Source organism: Oratosquilla oratoria, chromosome 16 (genome assembly GCF_046742065.1).
Source record: "Oratosquilla oratoria isolate Oo_2021 chromosome 16, ASM4674206v1, whole genome shotgun sequence".
In the NCBI taxonomy this organism is placed as follows: Eukaryota; Metazoa; Arthropoda; class Malacostraca; order Stomatopoda; family Squillidae; genus Oratosquilla; species Oratosquilla oratoria.
The window spans coordinates 45760127-45784272 of NC_134792.1; the positions used below are offsets into that span (position 1 = coordinate 45760127).

At 43.8% G+C, this 24146-nt stretch overlaps 2 protein-coding genes across 10 annotated transcripts in view; one reads left to right on the forward strand and one right to left on the reverse strand.

The window, feature by feature from the left end:
• Positions 1-7158, forward strand: part of Srp54 (splicing regulatory protein 54) — a 41583-nt gene extending 34425 nt beyond the window's left edge. For all 9 annotated transcript variants that reach the window (XM_076199651.1, XM_076199653.1, XM_076199660.1 and 6 more), the window contains one exon: positions 6640-7158. In XM_076199651.1, the coding sequence (XP_076055766.1) occupies positions 6640-6783 (144 nt within the window). In that variant the 3' untranslated portion in view covers positions 6784-7158. The remainder of the gene's footprint in view (positions 1-6639) is intronic.
• A 3737-nt stretch (positions 7159-10895) lies between these two features.
• The window catches only part of LOC143033953 (battenin-like), an 80872-nt gene continuing 67621 nt past the window's right edge, over positions 10896-24146 (reverse strand). The window contains exons 7-12 of the mRNA XM_076199661.1: positions 17255-17398; positions 16857-17040; positions 16388-16456; positions 15909-16058; positions 14664-14804; positions 10896-14256 (exon numbers count right to left, since the gene is read on the reverse strand). Coding sequence (XP_076055776.1) covers positions 14128-14256; positions 14664-14804; positions 15909-16058; positions 16388-16456; positions 16857-17040; positions 17255-17398 — 817 coding nt within the window. The 3' untranslated portion in view covers positions 10896-14127. The remainder of the gene's footprint in view (positions 14257-14663; positions 14805-15908; positions 16059-16387; positions 16457-16856; positions 17041-17254; positions 17399-24146) is intronic.

A 24146-nucleotide genomic window follows, 5' to 3' on the forward strand; every position in this document is an offset into this window, starting at 1 on the left:
TCCTACGTTCAATCGCCAAGGACATGCACCCGCTGCCTGCGGTACGGTCACTCCTCCAAAATCTGTAGTTCTCCTGCCCTCTGCCGCAACTGCGCCAAACCATCCCACGTCACTGAGGGTGAATGCTGCGATCTCGCGCCAAACTGCGCTGCTTGTAATGGCACTCACCGCACATTCTCAAGGGAGTGTGAGGAACACTCCTGGCAAAGACTGGTCTCGGAAACTGCGTACAATAACCGAACCAGCTTTCGCGGTGCGGCAGCCATCGTACGGGGGGGTCAGCGCCCCACGTCTTACGCATCGGCAACGAAGGCTTCAGTAAAGGCTAACCCATCGCTCCTTCCCTCATCATCACATCCGGATACCACATCATCCGCCGCGACCGTCCCCGCACAATCCTCTCAATCTTCACGCCAGTCGACCTCCCAACGTGTCATATCTCGCATCACCGATGGTAATCTCATACTTGATTCTCCCTCTCCACATCTGACAAATACACCCAATCTTGGCACTCTGGATCCAGTTAATCCTTCTTCTCGACCCGTAATGTCTTCTGATAGATCACCGAAGAAGCGCCCTGAAGCCAGTAAGTCACAATTGCCCCAGAACAACTCTAAGCCTAGCAAGTCATCAAAATCTTCAACTAAGGTCTATAGATCGCCCACACCATCCTTTGAGAAAAAGCCCCCCTCTTCGGGACAATCGTGCTCTCAGCCTCCATTGGCGCAATCTAGCACAAACTCTTCATCAATGAGTGACTTCCCCCAGATGACATCCATTTCCACCCCGTCGTCTGTGCAGGATGGGGAGATTCCTGATACCGAAGACGTTATGATGAAGAGCCCAAGCAACTCCACAATTTCGCTCTTGGACCTTCCATCATTCCTGCAGTTACCTAAACATCACCCTGCCCTTTCTGGCAAGAAGCTTCCCCAGAAACGACCCCTGCCTGACGGCGACTCGAACGACCGCCCATCCAAGACCGCGCCCTCCAACACCTCCCTTCAGCCTCCTCCCTCAGTGTCCCCCAAATCCAATAAAAAGCTTACACAGCCTCACCCTATCAAAACCACGCCAGATCCGTCGAGGAAACAACTGCCTCCTAATCCCGATCCATCTTCTAAATCACCAGAACAAAGACCGAAAGAAAGAGACCAGAGAGCCAAGACCTTACCTCAAAAAACTCCTATGGGACGCGAATCTCGTAAACCCCATGATGGCCAACTTAAGCCATCCCCCATCGGGGGGCGGCACTCTAATTAATTCTTCAAATTCTCACCACCCACGACACTCCTTCAATGGAACATCCGAGGTCTTCGTGCGAACGGGGAGGAATTGAAGTACCTCCTCCGTGAACACAACCCCGGAGTTGTCTGTCTCCAAGAAACTATGCTTCCCTCCAGTCACTATAATCTAGGTATGAACTACAGGTTCTACAGTACCGTTCCTGCAGCCGGTTCTCCAAGCAGGGGCGGTGCTGCAATAGTCGTCCACGGAAGCGTTCAACATTCTACCATCCCTTTGCGCACAACTCTCCAGGCGACCGCTGTATGGGCCATCCTTAGCAAGAGCTACACAATCTGCTCCCTATACCTGCCACCAAGCTCTAGCATTAATGCTTCCGACATCCAAGAACTTGTCGATGCACTCCCACCCCCATTTATCATTCTTGGTGATCTGAACGCACACAGTCCTTTGTGGCATAGCTCTTCCCGTAACAAGAAGGGCCGTGCCATTGAAAAACTTTTAGAGGAGAACGAGGTCTCCCTCATTAACGATGAAAACCCGACTTATCATAACATCTTCCTCAACACTACTTCTGTCCTGGACCTCGGAATCTGCACTTCAGCGGTCCTCGTGGACTTCTCCTGGAGGGTGTGTGCGGATTTACACGGCAGCGACCACTACCCGATAGTAGTCTCTCGTGTTTCTCCTCCTCCCATCTCCCAGCCCCAAAGGTGGAAGTTGAAAGCGGCAAATTGGCCACTCTTTGGGGAGCTGTGCTCCGAACTAAGTGACTTGCGAGTGGATGACCCGATTCAAGCTTATAATCAATTCGTCTCAATTGTTCTTAACGCCGCCGGCGGTTCTATACCGGTTAGCCGCCCACCGATTGGCAGACCACCTGTTCCCTGGTGGGACAACACCTGCCGGAAGCTTTGTGACACCTCTCGTTCCTGCTACCGGCGTTTCCGTCGCCTTCCGACGGAGACCAATAAGATGGTATACCAGAAAGCGGTTGCGACCAAACGAAAGTATATGAAGGAGGCGAAGCGCATATCATGGCAGAACTACGTATCGACCATTAAAACGTCGACGCCTTCGGCGTCAGTTTGGAACCGAATGAAGAAGCTTTCCGGCAGGTACATACCATCTCCTCAACCGTCCCTCCTCATAAATAACACCGTTATCTCAGACCCGTGCGAGGTGGCCGAGGAACTCACCACACACTTCTCCCGTATTTCCAGCTCTACTGCCCTACATCGAGAACTCCAGCTACCGGATCACGTGACGAATTCTGATGACCACGCTCCTACCGACACTGAAACTTACAATCTGCCCTTCTCCCTCTGCGAACTCAAGCATGCTATCGACCAGACGCCGAATACTAGCCCAGGCGACGACACGATTAGTGTGGACATGATTAAACACCTTCCTTCGGAGACTCTCATAACCCTTCTAGCGATATATAACAGGATTTGGTACTCTGGTCTCTTACCATTATCTTGGCGATTGTCTATGATCATCCCCATAGCCAGGCCAGGCAAGGATCACCAGATCCCTTCTAGTTACCGGCCGATCGCCCTGACGAGTGTATTATGCAAGATATTTGAGAGGATGGTCAACCTTCGACTTACCCACTACCTGGAGAGTAGAGACCACCTCACCCCTTACCAATTCGGCTTTCGTCGACACCGCTCCACCTTAGATCCTCTACTCCGTTTTTCGACACACGTGCAGGACGCCCTAGTGCGCAACATGAATACCATCGCCGTCTTCTTCGACCTGGAGAAGGCGTACGACACGACTTGGAGAGGGGGTATCTTGATGAACCTCCTCGAGATGGGAGTAAGGGGTAGGATGTTTTCCTTCCTTCGAGCTTTCATATCAGATAGGACTCTGAGAGTGAAGATCGGTGGAGCATATTCGTCGCCCAAACCCCAGGAGCAAGGCAGCGTCATCAGCCCCACCTTGTTCTTGGTCAGCATCAATGGAATAGTCCAGGCGGTTGCTGAGGCAGACACTTCACTCCAGTGCTCACTCTTCGCTGATGACTTCCTTTTGTACTTCTCCTCCATAAACCTTTTCACAGCAATCACACGCACTCAGAACGGTATAAATGCTGCTACTTCCTGGGCCTCTCGCAGAGGCTGCCGATTCTCCTCATCGAAGACGGTGGCGATGCACTTTTGCAAGTCTCAACAACGACCATGCCAGAAAGTTCCTCCACATATTATTCTGAGAGGCATTCCAATACCCTATGAACAGTCGACTAAGTTTCTTGGGGTCATTTTTTACCAAAACCTTACGTGGAACAACCACATACTCAATCTTAGACAATCTTCCCTCTCCACCCTCAACATCTTAAAGACGGTTTCTGGACGCGACTGGGGAGCGGACCAGCCTTCGCTCCTCAGATTATACCACACCCTCATAAGATCATGGCTGGATTACGCGTGCCAGATCTATTCCTCGGCAAGTGCAACGTCCCTCCGCTCCCTCGATACAGTACACCACCAGGCTTTGCGACTGTGTACTGGTGCCTACCGTACCTCTCCTGTCGAATCCCTCTACGTCCTCTCTGGCGATTTGCCGCTCTCTAACCGAAGGGAGCAACTTTTACTCGCCTTTTACTTCAAGTGCAAATCGTTCAGAAAAATACCATCTTTTGATGTGGTTAATAACGTGAGACTCAGGGATACGTACAACACCAAAAGGTCGGCTTCAGTCCCAGCACACATACACGCGCTCCGTCTACTTGAGGAGGGAAGCGACTGCCCCCTTAAGGTGTCCGAATCCAGAAACTTTGATACCCCACCTTGGTGCAAGCCCATTCCCGAGTTCTGCCCCATGGAACAATCAAAAAGTGGACACCTGCCCTACATCGTTGCTGCCTCGTTTGAGGAGCATAAAGAATCACATGCCGACTCCATCGCGGTCTATACTGACGGGTCAAAATCTCCCGCTGGTGTGGGCTGCGCAGCCGTAACATCATCTCAAACTTTCACGGCAAAATTACCCTTCACCTCATCTGTCTTTACGGCTGAACTTTACACAATTTAACTCGCTTTGAAGCACTTTATTCTTAATTCAGATTTTAATGATTTTACCATTTATAGCGACTCTCAATCATCAATTTTAGCACTTACTAATTTTATTCCGTCCCACCCCGTGATATCTGAGATCCAAGAGTGGCTAACGAGAACAGCAGCCAGGGAAAAAACTGTCCGATTCTGCTGGTCCCCTGGACACGTTGGTATCATTGGCAATGAGAAGGCGGACAGAGCGGCCAAATCTGCGGTGGCCCGTCCCTTACCATCGCGCGGGGACTCTCCCTTTTCCGACATCCGCACTACCATCTCCTCCCGCGTGCGTAGAAAGTTTGACACCACCTGGGACAATATTAGAACGAACCAAAAGCTACGGAGCATAAAATGTTCTGCAGATCGCTGGCCAATTCTTTCCCACCACAACAGTTTCTATCCGAAACTTTTAAACCGTTTACGTATTGGACATACAAAGATAACCCACAAATTTTTATTCTCTCTTCCCCGGATTCCCCCTTCTTGCGAGAGGTGTGGCTCTCCCTTTTCCGTTCGTCATTTCCTGCTCGAGTGCAGATACTACGAGCCTTGGCGGCGGAAGTGGGGCCTCCCTCCTGACCTCCGTAAGATGCTTGGTGCTACACCCATGATACAACCCCTTGTAGGATTTTTAAAAGACGTTAATTTATTCTATTATATTTAATAAATTGTGTCGTACCTATGTATTGGTAATCTTACTTCTATTGTAGCTCGTTACTTAATGTCTAGGCTTCGTATATATTTCGTAGATTATTTTAATAATTAGTCAGACAATAACGTTGTAGTTGTTTTAATTTTTAGAATCTAATATTTTAACCTCGTTATCTATTTTATCCCATGGCACGAATGGTCTAACGACCCTGTGCCGGGCTTTTGCCCACTCTAATTAATCAATCAATCATGGTGGATTGGAGGAGGGCATGTATAGTTCTGCTATACTAGGTGAGGAGAGATCACTATGAATGTTTTAGGAGGGGAGCAAAACAAGTAATTGCACAAGAAAAGTGTAAGTGTAACTGGAGAAGAGGATGTGTAGATCAAGTGAGCATTAAGGGAGAGCGACTGGAGGAAGTGGATAGTTTTAGATACTTGGGTGCAAATGTGGCAGGAAAAGGTGGAGTGAAGGTGGATGTAGAATGTAGATTGAGAGAAGCGAGTAAATGCCTTGGTGGATTGAAGAGTGTAATGAGGAATAGAGATTTGGGAATGGATGCTAAGAGGAGACTGTATGAAGGAGTGATTGTGCCAACAGCACTGTATGGGGCAGAAACATGGAACATAAGAGAGGAAGAGAGAAGTAGTTTGAATGTGTTTGAAATGAGGTGTCTGAGAAGTATGATGGGGGTTACTAGGCTAGATAGAGTGAGAAATGAGGAGGTGAGGAGGAGAACAGGGGTGGAAAAGGAGCTGGGAGATAGGGTTGATGAAAGAGTATTAGGATGGTTTGGACACATGGAAAGAATGAGTGAAGAAAGACTAGTAAAAGAGGTATGCAAGGTAGATGTGGAGGGAGTGAACATGAAGGGACATCCTAGGATGAGGTGGATGGATGGGGTGAAGGGGGCTTTGGGGAAGAGGGGAATGTCTGTTGAGGAAGGACGGGAGAGGACAGAAGACAGGTGAATGTAGAATGGTTGTATATGGATGATGTTGTGATGCATGAGGTGGAATGGGGTGAGGTAGTATGTGTGAGCAAAATTTGACGCAGCCTGAAGTGATTTCTCCCCGTCTTCTCCTTTTATGCATGGGGGACGGAGAGGGGGGGTCGCCGATTTAATGAAGCAGCCTTGCTGTGGATGTGCTGTGTCTTGTGACACTGCTTCTGACCCAGGGCAGTGGACAAGGTGCAGGGATGACCCGTCATCCAGGAGGTGCACAGATAAGAGGGAGGGTGGAGGGGTGTGGAGTGTATTCAGGGATGGAATGGGTGAGAATGATTTTATGCCTTTTTCTTTTTGGCTACCTTCCTTGTAAGGGGAAAAAAGCCTTGGTATATGTATGTGTTTTTTTTTCAGTGTATGATAGGGTCAATAGAGAGGCTTCATGGATTATGTTATGTATAGAAATGTTGGGGGAGGAGTCTTGAAGATGGTCAAGTTTTTACAGGAGCATTAGGGCATGTGTTATCAGGAATGAAAAGAATGAATGGTTCATAGTGTATATGGAGATGCATCAGGATTGTGTTGTTGCCATGGTTGTTCCACATATGTAAGGGTGTGGTGGTAATGAAGGTAAACAAGGTTATTTTGCAATCAAATCCATTACCCCTGTTCTCTCTTGCAGAAGACTTAAAAGTATTGTGGTAATGCATGTTAAAGTTTTAATCTCTTTGCAGCAAGTTTTGCGAGACTACGATGAAGAGGAGCAAGGCTATGAAGGGGAGGCAGCAGAAAAGGCTAAAGCTAACAAGTTTGAGCAGGAGGAGATAAAGGACACAGCTGGAGAAGCTGTGGACATGGACATCTCTGACTCACCTTAAACAACTGCTACAGGTCTTCAGAAATTCCTCTCAAGTTGTAGACCTGCCATCTTTGTTCATTGGTGGATAGTGCAGGAGTGCGGTCAGCAGGCCGTAAGCCAAGTTTTGGCAAGAAAGGATTGTTTAGCAGTAAGGGATCTTGGAAAAGAGGGATGAGGGAGGGAAGGTAAAAGTAATTTGAAATTAATATCTCGGGTTGCAGCTAGACAACTCGCTGGAATTGGGGTTGTAGCACAGAATGGTTTGACTGATCTTCAGAGACATACAAGATGTGAAGTTGTTCACGCCAACTGAAACTAGTTTTTATATATTTATGAAGCAAGAGCTTCAGAATTCGACTTTTTTCCCAATCCCAAAATACACAGAACATATGACCATGTATATTTTATTTCATTCCCAAGAATGTCCATCATATGTAATGAATTATATAGAGAAAATGGTGATTTAATGAAGTGGCCTTGCTGTGTCTTGCGACACTGCTTCTGACCCAGGGCAGTGGACAAGGTGCAGGGATGACCCATCATCCAGGAGGTGCTAAGATGAGAGGGAGGGTGTGGAGTGTATTCAGGGATGGAATGGGTGGGAATGATTTTATGCCTTTAACTTTTTGGCTACCTCCCTTGTAAGGGGGGAAAAGCCTTGGTATATGTATGTATTAGTAGTTTCAAGTAAAGGTAGGACTTCACCAGGGATGTGTTATGCCTTGGCTGTTCAATATATACATCGATGGGGTGGTGGAAGAGGTAAACAGTAATGGACTGGGGAATTGAGATGGTTAAAGAAAATGGGGGGAAAAAATTAGAAATAAGCCAGTTGTTTGCCAATGACACTGCTTGTAACAGGATCAGAGGAGTGATTAAGGAAGTTAGTGACAAAGTTTGGGAAGGTGTGCAAAAGAAAAGTTGAAGATAAATGTGGACAAAAGTAAGGTGATGAGATGTACAAGGGGAGAGGACAGCAGCAGATTGGAAGAGTATTAAGGGAGAGAGATTGGGGTAAGTGAATAGCTTTAGATACTTGGGTGCGAATGCGGCAGGAAAGGGAGGGTGGAGGAGGTAAAATGTAGATTGAGAGAAGCAAGTAAATGCCATAGGGATTAAAAAGTGTAAAGAGAAATAACATCTATTCTCAAATGTCAAAGGAGATTGTATGAAGGAGCGAGCGAGCTGACAGCACTGTATGGAACAGAAACATGGAACATAAGGAAGAGTTTAATGAGTTTGAGAAGTATGGTAGGGGTTACCAGGCTGAATCGAGCAAGAAACGAGGTAAAGGGAGTTGGGAGATAGGGTTGATGAAAGAGTATTGGGATGGTTTGGATACGTGAAAAGAATGAGTGAAGAAAAATTAGTAAAATGTGTGGAAGGCAGAGATAGGAGTGATCATGAGGGGGCAACCAAGGATCAGATGGATGGGGTAAAATGGGCATTAGGAGAGAGGAAAATGTCTGTCAAGGAAGGAAGGGAGAAAACAAGATAGGGGTAAGTGGAGTATGGTTGTATATAGATGATGGTGTGATGCATGGAAGAGAGTAGGTGGGAGGTGATGGGGATTTCTCCCTATCTTCTCTTTTTCTGCACAAGGAAAGGTCGCTGATTTAATGAAGCAACCTTGCTGTGTATTGCTGATTAGCTCATGACCCAGGGCAATGGACAAGATGCAGGGATGACCCGTCATCCAGAAGGAGCTAAGAAAAGAGGGAGGAAGGGGTGGTGAATGGGAGTAGAGTATGTGGAGATGAAATGAGTGGGAGTAGATTTATGCCTTTGACTTTGGCTACATCCCATGTAAGGGGAAAAATGCCATTGAAATATGTATGTACATCACTGTTTTCTGAACAAAATTAGCTTGTAGCTCTTAAAAAAAAAAAAAAAAGTGTTTTTGGCAGCCCACAAAAGTAAATTAAAGTGTGTTTAACCATGGATGGTATTTTATGGGAATGATTTGTCTTGGTGTGATGAGTGTATTTATCTATTGGTATTCAGGAGAGAAACCCAAAGTGTATACGACATAGCTCCTCAGGGATCAAATAGAAAAACAGAACTGGAACAAGGAGAAATCCAACCAAACAAGAAGTGGAATAACTGCAGACTCTTTACAATGAAATGAAAATAAACAAATAGTGATGTTGCTGAATTGGTTGCCTTGGTTCTCTTATTTCAGGAGCTCCTCAGCCCCCAGGAAGCTGGCCATAGCCTCTGGGTTGGCCAAAAATTCACTTGAACAGATTTCATGGATTCGTCTGGAGTGAGTACAGATTGACCTCTCATTAACGGACTAAAAGTGGGGTAATGGTGTCCGTTGATGAGAATAATCTGTTGATTTGGAGTGGTTTTTGGGTGGCATAGTGATTGCACAGCACCAAAAACACCGAAAACACTGCAAACGCAGCTAATAAACGTCCACACCGATCACGATCTTGTTAACTAGTAAACAAAACAAAGTGCGCGCCATCATGCCATCAGCCACTCAGCGGACAAACGCTAAACTGACGGACGCATTCACCCTACCCGCGAAATTTAGACTGTTGGACCAGACCAGCGGATTTTGTCCGTTGCATCTGATATCCGGTAATGTGGTGTCCATTAATGAAAGGTCAATCTGTATAGGACAATGTAAGATACATGTTCAGTTTCATTGTGTGATGGTTACACATGGAGCCTGATTCATGTTTGTATTCTTTTGTGCTGGATGGTGACCTGAGCACAGATAGGTAAACATTACTATAATTCTCATGGGAATTTTTTCTCTTAGGCTTGTATCAGGTATTAAAACTATATTTGGTGGCCATGAAAGTAGTGATTGTATGTGTGTTTTTGTAAAGGGGTGTTGTAATATACAAAGGACAAAATTGTAATATAATAAATTGAGAAGCATGCAGCAGGTATTGGCCTTGCTGCATTCCTTGGGTTGGGGTTGTGTTCAGTAATACAATGGGTGTGTCAGACCAAGGGCAGGAATATAAAACTGTGCCTGGCTTCATTGTCAATGGATTGGGGAAGTTCAGGGTGATGTCAGAGACCTTGTCCTACTTGCAACCATTAGTGCTTTGTTGGAGGTTCTTGGTGAAACCAATTAATATGTGTTTTCAAGTGTGTGAGCAGCACTCTAGAGGAGTGGTCATCTTTGGATCCTTGTTGGCTCAGTCAGGGTGGTCTGTGAGTTTCAGTTCTTCATGGATCCATATTTCCATTAGCTTTGATGTTGTAGAGAGGCACAATATGGACTTGTGTGATGCTGGAGGCTGTTGTTTTATTATGGAGATAATGTGTGCTCTTTTTTCCTGATTAAATTTCATGCTACAAAGTCCTCTGTAAGGGGCACCATCCTAGCCTCCTAATAGGGGATAGTTCATGATGTTAAACCAAATCATATAAATGAAAGCACTGTGACTTGCTACATTGCTTCTGAACCAGGCAGTGGGTAGGAGACAGGGACGATCATTTATCTACATAATAGGGACATGGGTGAAGAGTGGTTGCATACCTTGGTTGTCCACCTTCATTAAAATGACGAAAATACCTTTTGGTGTACACGTGTATGTATCTGAATAGAATCACCAATGTTGGCGATGTCAATCAAATAATTCCGACAGTCATCCCCGAACTCAAACCAAGGTCTTGCGAAATGCAATCAGTAGAGTGTCGGCTTTGCATTTCGCAAGACCTCAGTTCGAGTCCAGGGACGACTGTCGGAATTATTTTATATGTATGTATAATCAGTTATGGGACTACAGATATTTAAAGATACATGTGCAGGCTGTTATTTTGTCTGGCCCTTAGTTTTTGATGTGATGGTTTGATATCTTGTCAAGACCCTCAGCTTTCAGGCTCCTGTTGTTTCTGGAGAACAGTTTTAACCTCTTGTTAATGTAATATAATGTAGAAAATGGAATGGGTGGGAGTGGTTTCTATGCCTTTTTCTTTTTGGCTACCCCCCATGTAGGGGGAAAAAGCCTTTGAAATATGTATGTATGTTAATGGAATGGGTGGGAGTGGTTTGTATGCCTTTTTCTTTTTGGCTACCCCCAGTGTAGGGGGAAAAAGCCTTTGGTATATATATATATATATATATACGAGTATGTGTATGTATGTCAAAAGGAAACGTACACCATAATAAAGAATCTTTATTTGTATTGGATTTGCACCAGTACAGAAGTGGACATTCAGGAGTCATGTTAAAAATGTTCAAATATGTGAAGAGGTATACAAATAGAATATTTCCCATACAAAATAGTAGAGATTACAAAATCAATGTTTCAGACCACACCTGCATGCTTTGCCAAGACCAGGCATTAGTTATTCTATATGCTATAGTGCCTAGTGTTCCCTAAGTACTTTCAGTAGTTCTTAAAATACTTTCTTTTAAAATTATGAAATGTTACATATGCATAATGGGTAAAATGTGTGTGAATGGTCCATGATTATTCCATGTACTCCCTTCATAGTAAACTTGGATTTTATTTCAATGGAGGCAGAGTTATGAATTGCCATCTCACAACATTTGTCAAAGTCAGAATAGAAACTATTACTTTGAAATAGTCTGGGGTTGAGTTATTGGTTTCCTGCAGACCTTTCCTACCAGTGCATAACATAAGGGCTACCTCCCATATAAGGTGGAGGAATCCTCTTGGTACATAGATAGTACAGAGGCCCAGTATTACTAATTGGCAGAACTTTACAACTGATCATTTACTCAGATGCCTTAATTCTCATGCAGGAGACCTGGTTTACTGTACAGTTACAGTATTCACTACCATATGTGCATTTGAAAGTGGGGTCTGAAACCATACCATCACAAGTAATGGTTGTTTTTCCTCTATACATATGGTCCATCACTGATGTACTGTATGGTCTTGTGCTCTGTATTTGGTCAAAACCTAGACATTCTACATCTTGTGTTTAATGTCTTCCCATTTTGAATCTGCAGCCCTGAGGTGTCAAGTCTGAATAAGAATTCTATGGTCATACAAGGTCTCAAGAACTGAGAAAGATGTAGCATTCATTCTCCATGGATTCTTGGTCCAAGTCTTTTAAGGCTTTCTTAATTCCTTAAACCAGTCCAAATTTCTATGACTGGTTCCTGCCTCAGAATAAGTCTATTCAAGCAGAATTGTAAGGTATTGTGAAGTGGCATGAAAGGTATGAAGTGTGATGTTCTTTGTACTCTGCGGGTTGACCTACCTACGAGTGATGGGCTAGGAGAGCTACAGGGTAAGTTACAGGTGGTCTGCCAAGAAGGCCTAGAGCAGTGGTCCCCAACCTGTAGCTCGCGGGCGCCATGGCGCCCTCGGGACCTTATTATGGTGCCCGCAAAGGTCAACCAGAAAACTGTGAAACATCCTTCAGTTTAACATTTCTATATAAGTATATATATATATATATATTTTCAAACAATAACAATTAAGGAAATATGTAATGTTAATCCAGTAAAATGAATGCAGAGCCAGCCTTCTCACTAAATTTTTGAAAGGTAAGAAAATCTCTCTCTCTCTGGGGAAGGTGCCCTCTGCTGTGTTTTATGACAGATGTAGCCCTCAGCCTACAAAAAGTTAGGGACCACTAGCCTAGAGAATGGCATAAACCTCATTTTATTTATTTATTTTTCTCACCACCTCCAAATGATGTGCAGTTACTTAGTAAAATGGCTAGGCATAAAAGAAGAACATTCGCTCTCTCTTCATTCCCATCACACTTAGCATACTTCTGTCTTGTTCATCTCCCAGAGATCACTTCAGCACTTGAATAAAGTCATCAAGTATCCAGTTCCCAGTGCTTGGACCCCATTCAGAGCCCCACCCACCCAGTTGGAAGAAACTTGTAGGTGAACTGACCAATATCATGTAACAGTATCATGAATTAATGTGGAGTGTGACATGCTGCACAGCCTTTGGGGTGAACTGTACTCAGTTTTCAATCGTCATACAATTTTTTTTCTCTCTCTCTCTTTAATGCTGTCACCCACCTTATGTTGTTATGAGGAGACCTATAGTACGTGAATACCTGCCATGTTGTTGTTGTCGTTCCCTAGACTGTCTGTCCGAGCAGTCCCGTCTCCCCAAGGAAGGCCACAGCCGAAACTGGGTTTTCCCACAAATCCTTTATAGAGTGTATGTTGTGTTGTTTGCGTGCATGATTGTGTATAATGCAGTCTTCCATTATGTGTTGTATGGTATGGGGTGAAGTGTTACATCCTGGGCAGCTGTTCACAACACGGTCGTCCAGCCTCTTCTGGTAGCTTAGAAGTGCTGGGTGGTGACCGCATCGCAGTCTGGCCAAGTGGACTCTGTCCTTTCGTGGGAGAGAGGATTCAGAAGGGTGGATATCAGGGGGTCTGGCATGCAGCAGTGTGTTGTCTTTCAGTGTGTTAATGGAGCGGTGAGTGATATGATTATGAATATGTTTCCAGAGGCTGGTATTTGGTGGTTGTGGAGGAAGAGAAGAGAGTATCTGTGCGTAATAAAGGTCTTTGGGTGTAGTTTTAATGTTTCTTGGTGTGTGTGGGTGTTCTGCTATGTAGTGTAGCGGGTGTGATGTGTTTGTGGTGGCTGCAGCAAGTGTTTGTGTGCCTCTCATGTCGAGGTGGTCCTTGACTTTGAGGACTTTTGTTTCATGGTGTAAATGGTCTGTAGGTGTTGTATTTGTGCAGCCTGTAATTGTTTTTAGGGCTTTGTTTTGTATGATTTGAAGGGTGTTGTGGTGTGTCTCACTGAGATTAGGAGCCCATGCAGGACTCGCATAATTCATCACTGAGCGTATGCATTGTTTGTATATTGTTATATTAGTTTCTTTGTTTTGTTCAAATGTTGAACATGTAGGTCTGTTTCTAACCCACAGTGGCCAATGTCAGGTCTCTAGGTCTTCATTTGAAAGACTAACCAGAGGTAGTCAACATTGAAACACATCAGTGGAACAGCTTCAACTCAAAGCTGTGACCAACCACATCACACTGGATGAGGTTAAGAGTTCCGATCGGATTGTAGCAAGTCATCCTAAGCACAACCCAAAACTTAAATGGTAATTTGTTCACAGACTTGTGTAAAACAAGTTTTAATGTACACTAACTATGAAGCTGTGAGATGTACAGTTATGATAAAATGACACAGAAAATAAGAATTTAAACAATGACATAAATGCAGGTCAGAGTTCAGGTGATGATTCAAGTCCAACTCCCATCGAGATAAATTTTCCCAAGGGTCTCGCTCAAATGTCACAAGTCAATGTTTTTTGTGCACTAACACCAAGCCACTTCCAGCTTCACGAAACATGCTCGGGAGGACCCATTTCAAGGTCGGTGATCATGACCGCCAACCCGCTTCCTCACTTGCCCTTCCGCTGAAGCTCTTCAGGCATAGCGATGGATGGAACACAGGAATTTCTGTGTGGGGATGGCAGTGAGGCCTGCCACCACTGCCGGAAGGAATAGTGACACTGGGAACACAGCCAGGCAGAAGGAACGCTCTTCAGGTGTCGTCTGAAATAGAATAGAATTAAAGATGGATTCTTGAGAGGAAAAGGGGGACTGATCATAAATAGGGTGAAAGGGGTCTGTTATTCTTTCAGTCTATCCATTTCCCCAGTTCACTTTTGCAGGACACCCATGGCTGCCCCCCCCCCCCCCCAAGAAAAATAAAATAAAATAAAAAACAGCAGCCAGCATCTACAGCATGCCAGATATCTATTTACACAGTGACATAATGCAGTCTTTATCACAATACAGGATATTAATGGAAATGTGGGAACAGCCTGTACCTGACCATGACATTACAATGTGTGCAGATTCACACTTTGCACGTTATTATTCTAATACATGGCTATGCTTGTTGGCACCTACATGCGAAAAGTCATTCATCGGTACAAACGTTTTTACTGTGAACTTACTTTGTTGTAAATGTTGAACATGGACGATCTGAAGGCGCTTCCCTCGAGGATGCCCTGTGCCAAGAGCAGCGTGACTACAACGTAGACGCTGGGCAGGAAGTGATAGTGTGCCTCGCAGCCCACCACGACTAAGATGGCCATCTGTGAGGGGAACCAAAAGTTGGTGTCTAGATGACATTGTACTTGTGTAGCTCCCGGGTCCTCACACTAAATCTACATTTGGAGGAAACTCTATCGAGTAAGCGTGAACTTGTACCTAGAGAGTGCTTTTGACAAGGTTCCACTCAACGACTATAGTGGAAACTGGAACAACAAAGTCGAGGACAGCAAGGACCTGAACGAGAGCAAGAACGAAGAAACAACAGCAACACAGGCGACGAGGACGGCAGCGAGGACATAGACGAGGACGAGGAGGGCAGTGAGGACGTGACCGAAAAGGGTAAAGGCGAGGACGTTCCCCTTCCCCTCGCCCTCTCCCTTCTCTTATTTGACGTTCCTCTTCTCGTGCTCGTTGACCCCCACCCCCCGGGCGAGAATGAGGACCAGTTCTCACCCTTGCTGCTGTCGACCTCCTCGTCCTCGTTCCCCTCCCCGTCCTCTTCGTTCCCCCTCCCTCTCAGTCCTCTCCCTCCTTCCCCTCCCCGTCCTCCTCGTTTCCCCTCTCCCTCCCTCCCCGTCCTCTTCGTTCCCCTCTCCCTCCCCGTCCTCTTCCTTGTTCCCGTTCCCCTTCCCCTCCCCGTCCCCATCCCCTCTCCCTCCCCGTCCTCTTCCTCGTTCTCCTTCTTCTCCCCGTCCCCATCCCCTCCCCGTCCCCTCCCCCTCCCCCTCCTCTTCCTCGTTTCCGTCGGGGAATGGGACGGGGAGGGGAACGAAGACGGCTTTACGTCGTGGTTGCCGTTCCCGACGAGGACGGCGATCAGTAAAACCAAAGACGTTGCTGTCATCCTCGCCGCCGCGTTTACCACCTTGATAGAACGGCAACTTGTTTAATAAAAATATTCGGGAAGCCTAACCGTGAAAAAATTGAAAAATTTACTCCAAACTCAACATTAATCAAATATGGCGTTTCAAACACGCAAGAAGATCATGAAATTAAACGAGCAATTTGCGACGCACCAGATTATTATCAAAGTCTCCTTGCCGTATCATACTATAAAGAAACGTCTTATCACTTCACTGGTAATGAAAATACAGAAAAAGGGTAGAAAACCCCTCGTGACCCCGGTCGGCCTCGTCGAACCTTACCGCGAGGGCGACGTACATCCACATCCGGGGCAGGAGGAGGAACTTGTGGGCCGACCTCGAGACGAGGGTCCCGAAGCATCGCGCTGTGTTGACCCACGCGTACTGCTGCGAGTGGGTCAGGATCGACGCCGGGAAGTAGACAAGCTCCAGCTGCAACAGCAGACAAATACAAACATGAATAATTACTTTTACTATTTTTTTTTTACTGGCTCGAGCTTTTCGCCTGGAAACCCTCGGCCCCACAGTAGCTGGCAACAGTCCCTGGCGATCTCCCGTTTTCTCCCTGAAAAGAAACTTAAGTCTGTGTGTTGCATTAGTTTCCTTCACAGGATCACACATACTGCAACGTTCCCCGTCAAACAACACAGACCACACTAATACCGACCGACCAATATAAACACCCATGACTTAAAACAAGAGCGCGCGGCGTAAGATTGTCCAAAAATACAGAAGCTAGCTGGCGGAGGAAGACCACTCACCAGTCCCTGGTTGGTGAAGTACATGATGAGGTAGAAGGCTGTCAGAGGACCCACGTAGCCCAGGGCGCGCTGCAACGAGAGGGCAAAAGAAAATCCCGGTCATTGGGGCAACGTGACTCGAGGCAACACTTTGAAAGCATTTCGTGAAAGGCTTGCTACTATAAGAAGACCGAATTCTACCAGATTTAGACAGTCCCCGGGGGATGTATGTACAATCAATTGCCAATAAATCTAGTCTAATTTTTCTTTCTTGGACAAGACAATTTCATATTAGACTCGGTAGGCATTGCAATATGCATGCGAAGAAAAATCATGGGTATTTTGCTACTGAATATCTGATAGTGTGTGATATTTTATAGGCCTGTACTCAGGTATGTACATTACGAAATATTTCCTTGTAAAAAATATTGAAATACGTGATAGCTAGCGACGCAAGTGCGTGGACAAACAAAACAAACGCGCCACTCGCCATGTACAGGAAGACCTTCTTCTTGAGGGCTGCCGCCAGCTTGTCCGGGGCCGGGGCGCCCGGGTCTTCCGTCAGGTTGACCTCATCCTCGGTGTCGCCTTCCGGATTGGGTCCGTCGCCCGTGCACCGGCGCCAGCACCCGCGGGAGGAAGATCCAGTCGCTCGGCTGAGGAGGCACCAGAAGCTGCAGGGGGAACGGTGAGGATGTGTGTTGTTAGATCCTAGGCGTAGTAGGTTTAACCCTGAGAATGAAGGCCGTAAGACCATTTCCCAGGGGGAACAAGTATCTAAATAACTGGTTCTCCTGGCGTCATCGGAAGCTTGTTCGAATTCCGCTCTTCTCTCCAATTCCCAACAGTTACTGTTACCTCTGCCCCAACATTCCAAGCGAAACCTACCTGAGGGCGATGATTGAGGGCACGGCGAGGAAGGACAGGAGGGCAGTCCTCGGTGGAAGACCCGCTGTCGTCAGGGCAGAGTAGAGGAGAGGCCCGACGAAGGTGGCCACGCCCGTCCCCGAAGACCACAGGGACAAAACGTGCCTGGAGGAGGAAGAGGAATATTGCGGTAAAATGAAAGCACATAGCCACAAGAGACAAGAAATTTTAATAATATAAGATACGCACAATCACACATTAACTTCCCGTATTTATTTTTGCCGTGTTTCGGGAAAAAACTGTTCTAGATTTTGTAACCCAACACAGCACCTCAAGCATTTACGAATATTTTGCTTTACTATACAAGCACTACCTTGCATCGACATGTTCCACTCGGTAATACAGACGGTACGAGCGTTGCGGCAAAGCCTGAAAGCGTGAATAGAGGCACTCGGTCATCACGTGGTCAAAGTTATATATTGACACGCACGCAATCATGCGAGCCTATGCATGATGCATGACCCAGATCGATGGTTCGCATACCGAAGCAGTTGACGATTGTATTGTATTGTTTGTCCAAACACACACACACCGGCCCGACGGTGCAGTGGTACAGTTCTCGACCATTAATTCAGCGATCCCAGTTCGAATCCCGCCCAGGGCTGAAAAAAATAATTAGCATCGATGCACTGCGAGCCGGCACTTCAACTCTGGTGGGCAAGGACTTTGTGTAGGGTCACAGCATTACCCATAGATCGAGCCATATATGAGCTCCGAGATCTCATCCTGGAGGGTAATAAGTGTCGATCACGAGTCCAACACGTGATCCAAGGCTGGTGGTGGTGAATCACATACACAATGTCCACCACACAGGCTTGTGCGCTCTTACGTTGTTACACTACGTTACAATGATAGAACATGACGCGCATGCGCGCGCGCGCACACACAGTTCGTAGAGTTCCCGGCTGCCACTACGGAGGTCAGGGTTCGAATCCCGCCTAGGGTTGAAAAAATGTCAGTATCACTGCGCTGCGGGTTGTTACTCCCACTCTCGCGGGCGGGGAGTTAGGGGGGGGTGCGTGTAAGGTCACAGCATTACCCAGAGATCGGTCATATACGAACTCTGAGCTCTCTTCCTGGAGGGAAATAGCTGTCGATCACGAGTCCAACACGTGATCCAAAGACCATGATGAAAAGACCATAGTGAATCACACACACACACACACACACACACTTCAACGAATGGACGGCTTAGAAGACGTTCTGAAGAAAATTGAAGTTTGTGGATCCCAACGCAAAGAGAAGTGCCTATTGTTTTTACAGGGTGGGGGGGAAATTGCTCGTGGAGTAGTAGGAAAGTAGGGAAAGAGGAAAGGGGGAGGGATTACTGAGGGAAATGGAAGGAAATGAGGAAGGAGTAGACTTGGCCCAGGCAGACAGGCGAAAAGTAAACAAAAGGCCTCCCGACGACGACGAAATGTCTAATAAAAATGTAAAGATTAGAAGTATAGATAAGAGCAATATAGTAGAAAGTGATGAGAATATTTTAAAGGGATTTAAAGAGGGTGGGGGGGACACAACCCCCCCCCCCGACTGACAAGACTAGAGGAGAAGGTTGATAAGGTGATCGAGGACTTGGAGAGTAGGTTAGGTCATATGAACACCATTTTACAAAGGGTTGAAAGATTGGAAGAACTAGAAAAGGCGAATAAAAACTTAATTGATGAAATAGAAGACCTAAAAAGACAGTTAAGAGAAGTAAAGGTGGAGAATGAGGAATTGAAGAAGAATATTAAAGAAAACAGAGAGACAATAGCTAAAGAAACTAAGAATTGGAAAACAACCCAAGAAGGAAATAAGGTTTCATTCACTGACATAGTCAAACAGCAATTGAAAGAACATACTGAAGACTCAGTTATTAAAGTGATGAGACAAAAGGAGAATATAGTAAGAGATTTAGCAGACAAGAAGAAATGTATAATTATATTAGGAATGGAAGAGAAACACAACACAGATAGAACCACAAGAATCAAAGAGGAAAATGAAAAAGTAAGCCAATTACTAGAATCAGTTCAGGAAGATGAACCAGAAATTATGAAACAAATCGAAGAGAAATTTAGACTCGGAAAGTATAGCACAGACAAGACCAGACCAATTAAGATTAAATTCAAGTCACAAACAACGGCAGAGAATATCTTATCCAAAACAGGGAAACTAGCAACAAGTGAACAATATAAAAAGATATGGATAAAAAGGGAAATGAATAAAGAGGAAAGAGAGGAAGAAAAGCAGAAAAGACTGGAAGCTAAGGCAAAAAACGAGAACAGAACGGAGTCAGAGAAAGAGAGATTCTATTGGAGAGTAGTGAACATGAAACTAAGGAAGTTCGACATACAAAAGAAAAACATAAGGGAAACAGAGAACACAATGGAAGTGGCAGAAAACTAAGAGTGTCTTACACAAATATAGATGGATTAATAACAGGATTGAATGAGCCGAATGATTATTTGAAGGAAAAAGAACCGGACATAATGGGAATTGTAGAAACAAAATTAAAAGGCCCACTACCACTCAACAGTGTAGGACATGATGCATACAATTATTGGATTAGAAACAGAGAGAAAAAGCAAGGGGGTGGAGTTATGTTCCTGACTAAGAAGGATATAAACGTGAAAGGTGTCATATATGGAAAGAATACAGTAGAGATGATTATGATAGAAGTGGAAGACAGAGATAAGAAGAGCAGAAAATTTGTGATCAATTATGTGCCTCCAAAAACAGCCTTATGGGAGGAGAGTGAACATAAAAGTATGTTAGAGGACACAAAGATAACATTAAATAAAATAATGGAAGATGGAGGAAGAATAGTTATGATGGGCGACTTTAATTGCAAAGAAATCTGCTGGGAAGAAATGACAGTAAAGGGTGGAGACGACTCATGGGGAAACGCTCTACTTGAGATGATTATTGACCACACAATGACACAATGGATACAGGAGAACACTAGGTATAGAAATGAAGAACCATCGAGACTAGACTTATTAATTACATCTGAACCTAGAATAGTGGACAAGATTGAATATAAAACACCAATAGGTAAAAGTGACCACATATTGATTGAACTGGAACTTAATGAAGAAAAATATATAAAAAGAAATGAACAATATAGAAAAGGAAGAATGATGTATGAAAAAACAAACTTTGATAAAATAAGAGAATTCTTTCAACAAGAAAACTGGGAAGAAATATACAAAGAAGAAACATCAGTGGAAAAGAAATGGAATATTTTGACAAAAATTTACAAAAAAGGAGTGGAAAAGTATGTCCCAAGACAAAAACAAGAAAAAGAATATGTAAAATGCTGGTACAACAAAAGTTGTAGGGAGTTAAAAGACAAAAGAGACAAAGCCTGGACCAGATGGAAAAAAGACAGAAGACCTGAAAAATGGAAAATATATACCGGTTATAGAAATGAATATGTACAAACGTGCAGAGAGGAAAAGAGAAAATATGAAAAAGACGTCATAGAAAAATGTAAAGATCAACCAAAACTATTCTACAGATTTGTAAACAATAAACTGAAAAACAAACAGGACTTGGAGAAATTAAGACAAGGGGGAGTTCAATACACTGAGGAAATGGAAATGGCGGAAATTATGAACAAACATTTTAAATCGGTGTTTACAAGGGAGAACATACAACCTGAAGAGATTGAATGGAAAGAGAAAGTCCCCCCTATAGAAGAAATAGAAGTATCAAAGAATGAAATATTGATACACTTGAGTAATCTTGATGTCAGAAAATCGCATGGACCAGATGAAATAGCAAACTGGATTCTGAAAGAATGCAGGAATGAACTGGCAGACAAAATACATAGCATAATAAGCAGTTCCTTGAAAGAAGGAAAAGTTCCAGAAGATTGGAAAAAAGCAAATATAGTACCTATATATAAAGGAGGAAATAAAGAACCTACCAACTATAGACCAGTCTCTCTAACAAGTACAATAGCAAAAATTTGTGAAAGAATTATCAAAAGTAGATGGGTAAAATACTTGGAAAAAAACAACGTACTAAATCCAAGGCAATTTGGATTCAGACAAGGACGATCATGCGTCACCAATTTAATATGTTTCTATTCAAGGCTAATAGATATAATACAAGAAAGAGATGGATGGGCTGATTGTGCATTTCTAGACCTAAAAAAAGCTTTTGACAAAGTACCACATAAGAAGTTGCTTAAGAAACTAGAATCTGAAGGAGGAATACAAGGTAAATTACTAAATTGGATGGAAGACTTTTTGCAAGAAAGAAAAATGAGAGTAGTGATAAGAAACCAGCACTCAAAATGGAATGAAGTAATAAGCGGTGTCCCGCAGGGAACAGTTCTGGCCCCAATAATGTTTGCTATATATATTAATGATATGGATGAAGGAATTGAAAGCTATATGAGCTTCTTTGCAGACGATGCAAAACTACTGAAAAGAGTGAACACGGAAGAAGATTGTGAATCACTACAGAGAGATCTAAATAAAGTACAGGAATGGAGTAGGAAGTGGGAGATGGAGTTCAATACAAAAAAGTGTAGTATAATGGAATTTGGAAAAAGCAAAAACAGAATAACAGGATCATATAATTTGGGAGAAGAAGGAATAAAAAAAGTAGAAAAGGAGAAGGACCTGGGAGTCATTGTTATGAATAATATGTCACCTGAGAAACATATAAATAAGATTTTTGGAGAAACTTATAATTTAATAAGAACAATCAAAGTGGCATTTACATACCTGGATGAAGAAATGGTGAGGAAAATCCTAATCACCCTGATAAGACCAAGATTGGAATATGCAGCAACGATATGGTCACCAAGTACAATTTTTTTTATAAAAAAAAACTTGAAAGAATACAAAGAGCAATTACAAAACTGGCACCAACACTCTCAAAACTATCATATGAAGAGAGACTACAAAAACTTGAACTACAGACACTAGAACAAAGAAGAGAGGAGATTTGATAGCTATTTACAGAATCATGAAAGGCATAGAAATTACTGATAGAGAGAATCTGATAAAATGGGATGACAGAAATACAAGAGGACACGGAAAGAAAATAAAAAAAGACAGCTATAGAAGAGATTTGAAAAAGAACAGCTTTCCTCACAGAGTAATAGACAGTTGGAACAAGTTAGATGAGAAAGTGGTGTGTGCAAAAACAATACATGAATTTAAAAATTGTTTAGATAAAATGAGAAATGAAGACGGTACCCCACGAGCATAGCTCCCCTTCCCGTAAAATACAACTAGGTACAACTAGGTAAATACACACACACACACACACGAGGAATTCCTAATAAGCGCAAGTCCTCAGCTTGCGCTGATTACGTCCTTGCCCGTACCTTTGTACTCACACGGGTAATGTTGTGTGTGCGTGTACCTAATTCTAATTACCTAACCGAGTATACAGGCAAGGAGCAACGCTCGTGGGATCCTTTCTCATACTCTTGCACGCGCATGCGAGTGTGTGTGTGCGTGCGCGCGCGCGTACGTTCCATCACTGGGAAAACGTTTAAACGAATGAGCGACTTCCTGGGGGGGCAGACAGACAGGGATTATCAATTAGAAGCAAGTGCTAGCGAGTGGAGTGCCTCAGGGGTCAGTGCTGGCACCCTTCCTCTTTCTTGGCACACAGTCGCCTCCACCTCTCCTCTTCGTCGTAGATGGTTTACGATACGCACAAGAGATCGTAAGAGGTATGTTGTAAATCTACGGTCCTCCCCCCCCCCCCGGCAGCTCTATGTAGTATCCAGAAGTACACAGACTGCTAGCAGTCAAAGGTAAACAGTTATCATGTTTATGGGTGATATAAGAATATAGTAATTAAAAGATATATATATATATATATATATATATATATATATATATATATATATATATATATATATCGGTGTGTGTGTGTGTGTGTGTGTGTGTGTGTGTGTGTGTGTGTGTGTGTGTGTGTGTGTGTGTGTGTGTATTTACCTAGTTGTACCTAGTTGTATTTTACGGGAAGGGGAGCTATGCTCGTGGGATCCCGTCTTCATATCTCATTTTATCTAAACTATTTTTAAATTCATGTATTGTTTTTGCACACACCACTTTCTCATCTAACTTGTTCCAACTGTCTATTACTCTGTGAGGAAAGCTGTTCTTTTTCAAATCTCTTCTATAGCTGTCTTTTTTTATTTTCTTTCCGTGTCCTCTTGTATTTCTGTCATCCCATTTTATCAGATTCTCTCTATCAGTAATTTCTATGCCTTTCATGATTCTGTAAATAGCTATCAAATCTCCTCTCTCTCTTCTTTGCTCTAGTGTCTGTAGTTTAAGTTTTTGTAGTCTCTCTTCATATGATAGTTTTGAGAGTGTTGGTGCCAGTTTTGTAATTGCTCTTTGTATTCTTTCAAGTTTTTTTATACATTTTTTTGTACTTGGTGTCCATATCGTTGCTGCATATTCCAATCTTGGTCTTATCAGGGTGATTAGGATTTTCCTCACCATTTCTTCATCCAGGTATGTAAATGCCACTTTGATTGTTCTTATTAAATTATAAGTTTCTCCAAAAATCTTATTTATATGTTTCTCAGGTGACATATTATTCATAACAATGACTCCCAGGTCCTTCTCCTTTTCTACTTTTTTTATTCCTTCTTCTCCCAAATTATATGATCCTGTTATTCTGTTTTTGCTTTTTCCAAATTCCATTATACTACACTTTTTTGTATTGAACTCCATCTCCCACTTCCTACTCCATTCCTGTACTTTATTTAGATCTCTCTGTAGTGATTCACAATCTTCTTCAGTTTTCACTCTTTTCAGTAGTTTTGCATCATCTGCAAAGAAGCTCATATAGCTTTCAATTCCTTCATCCATATCATTAATATATA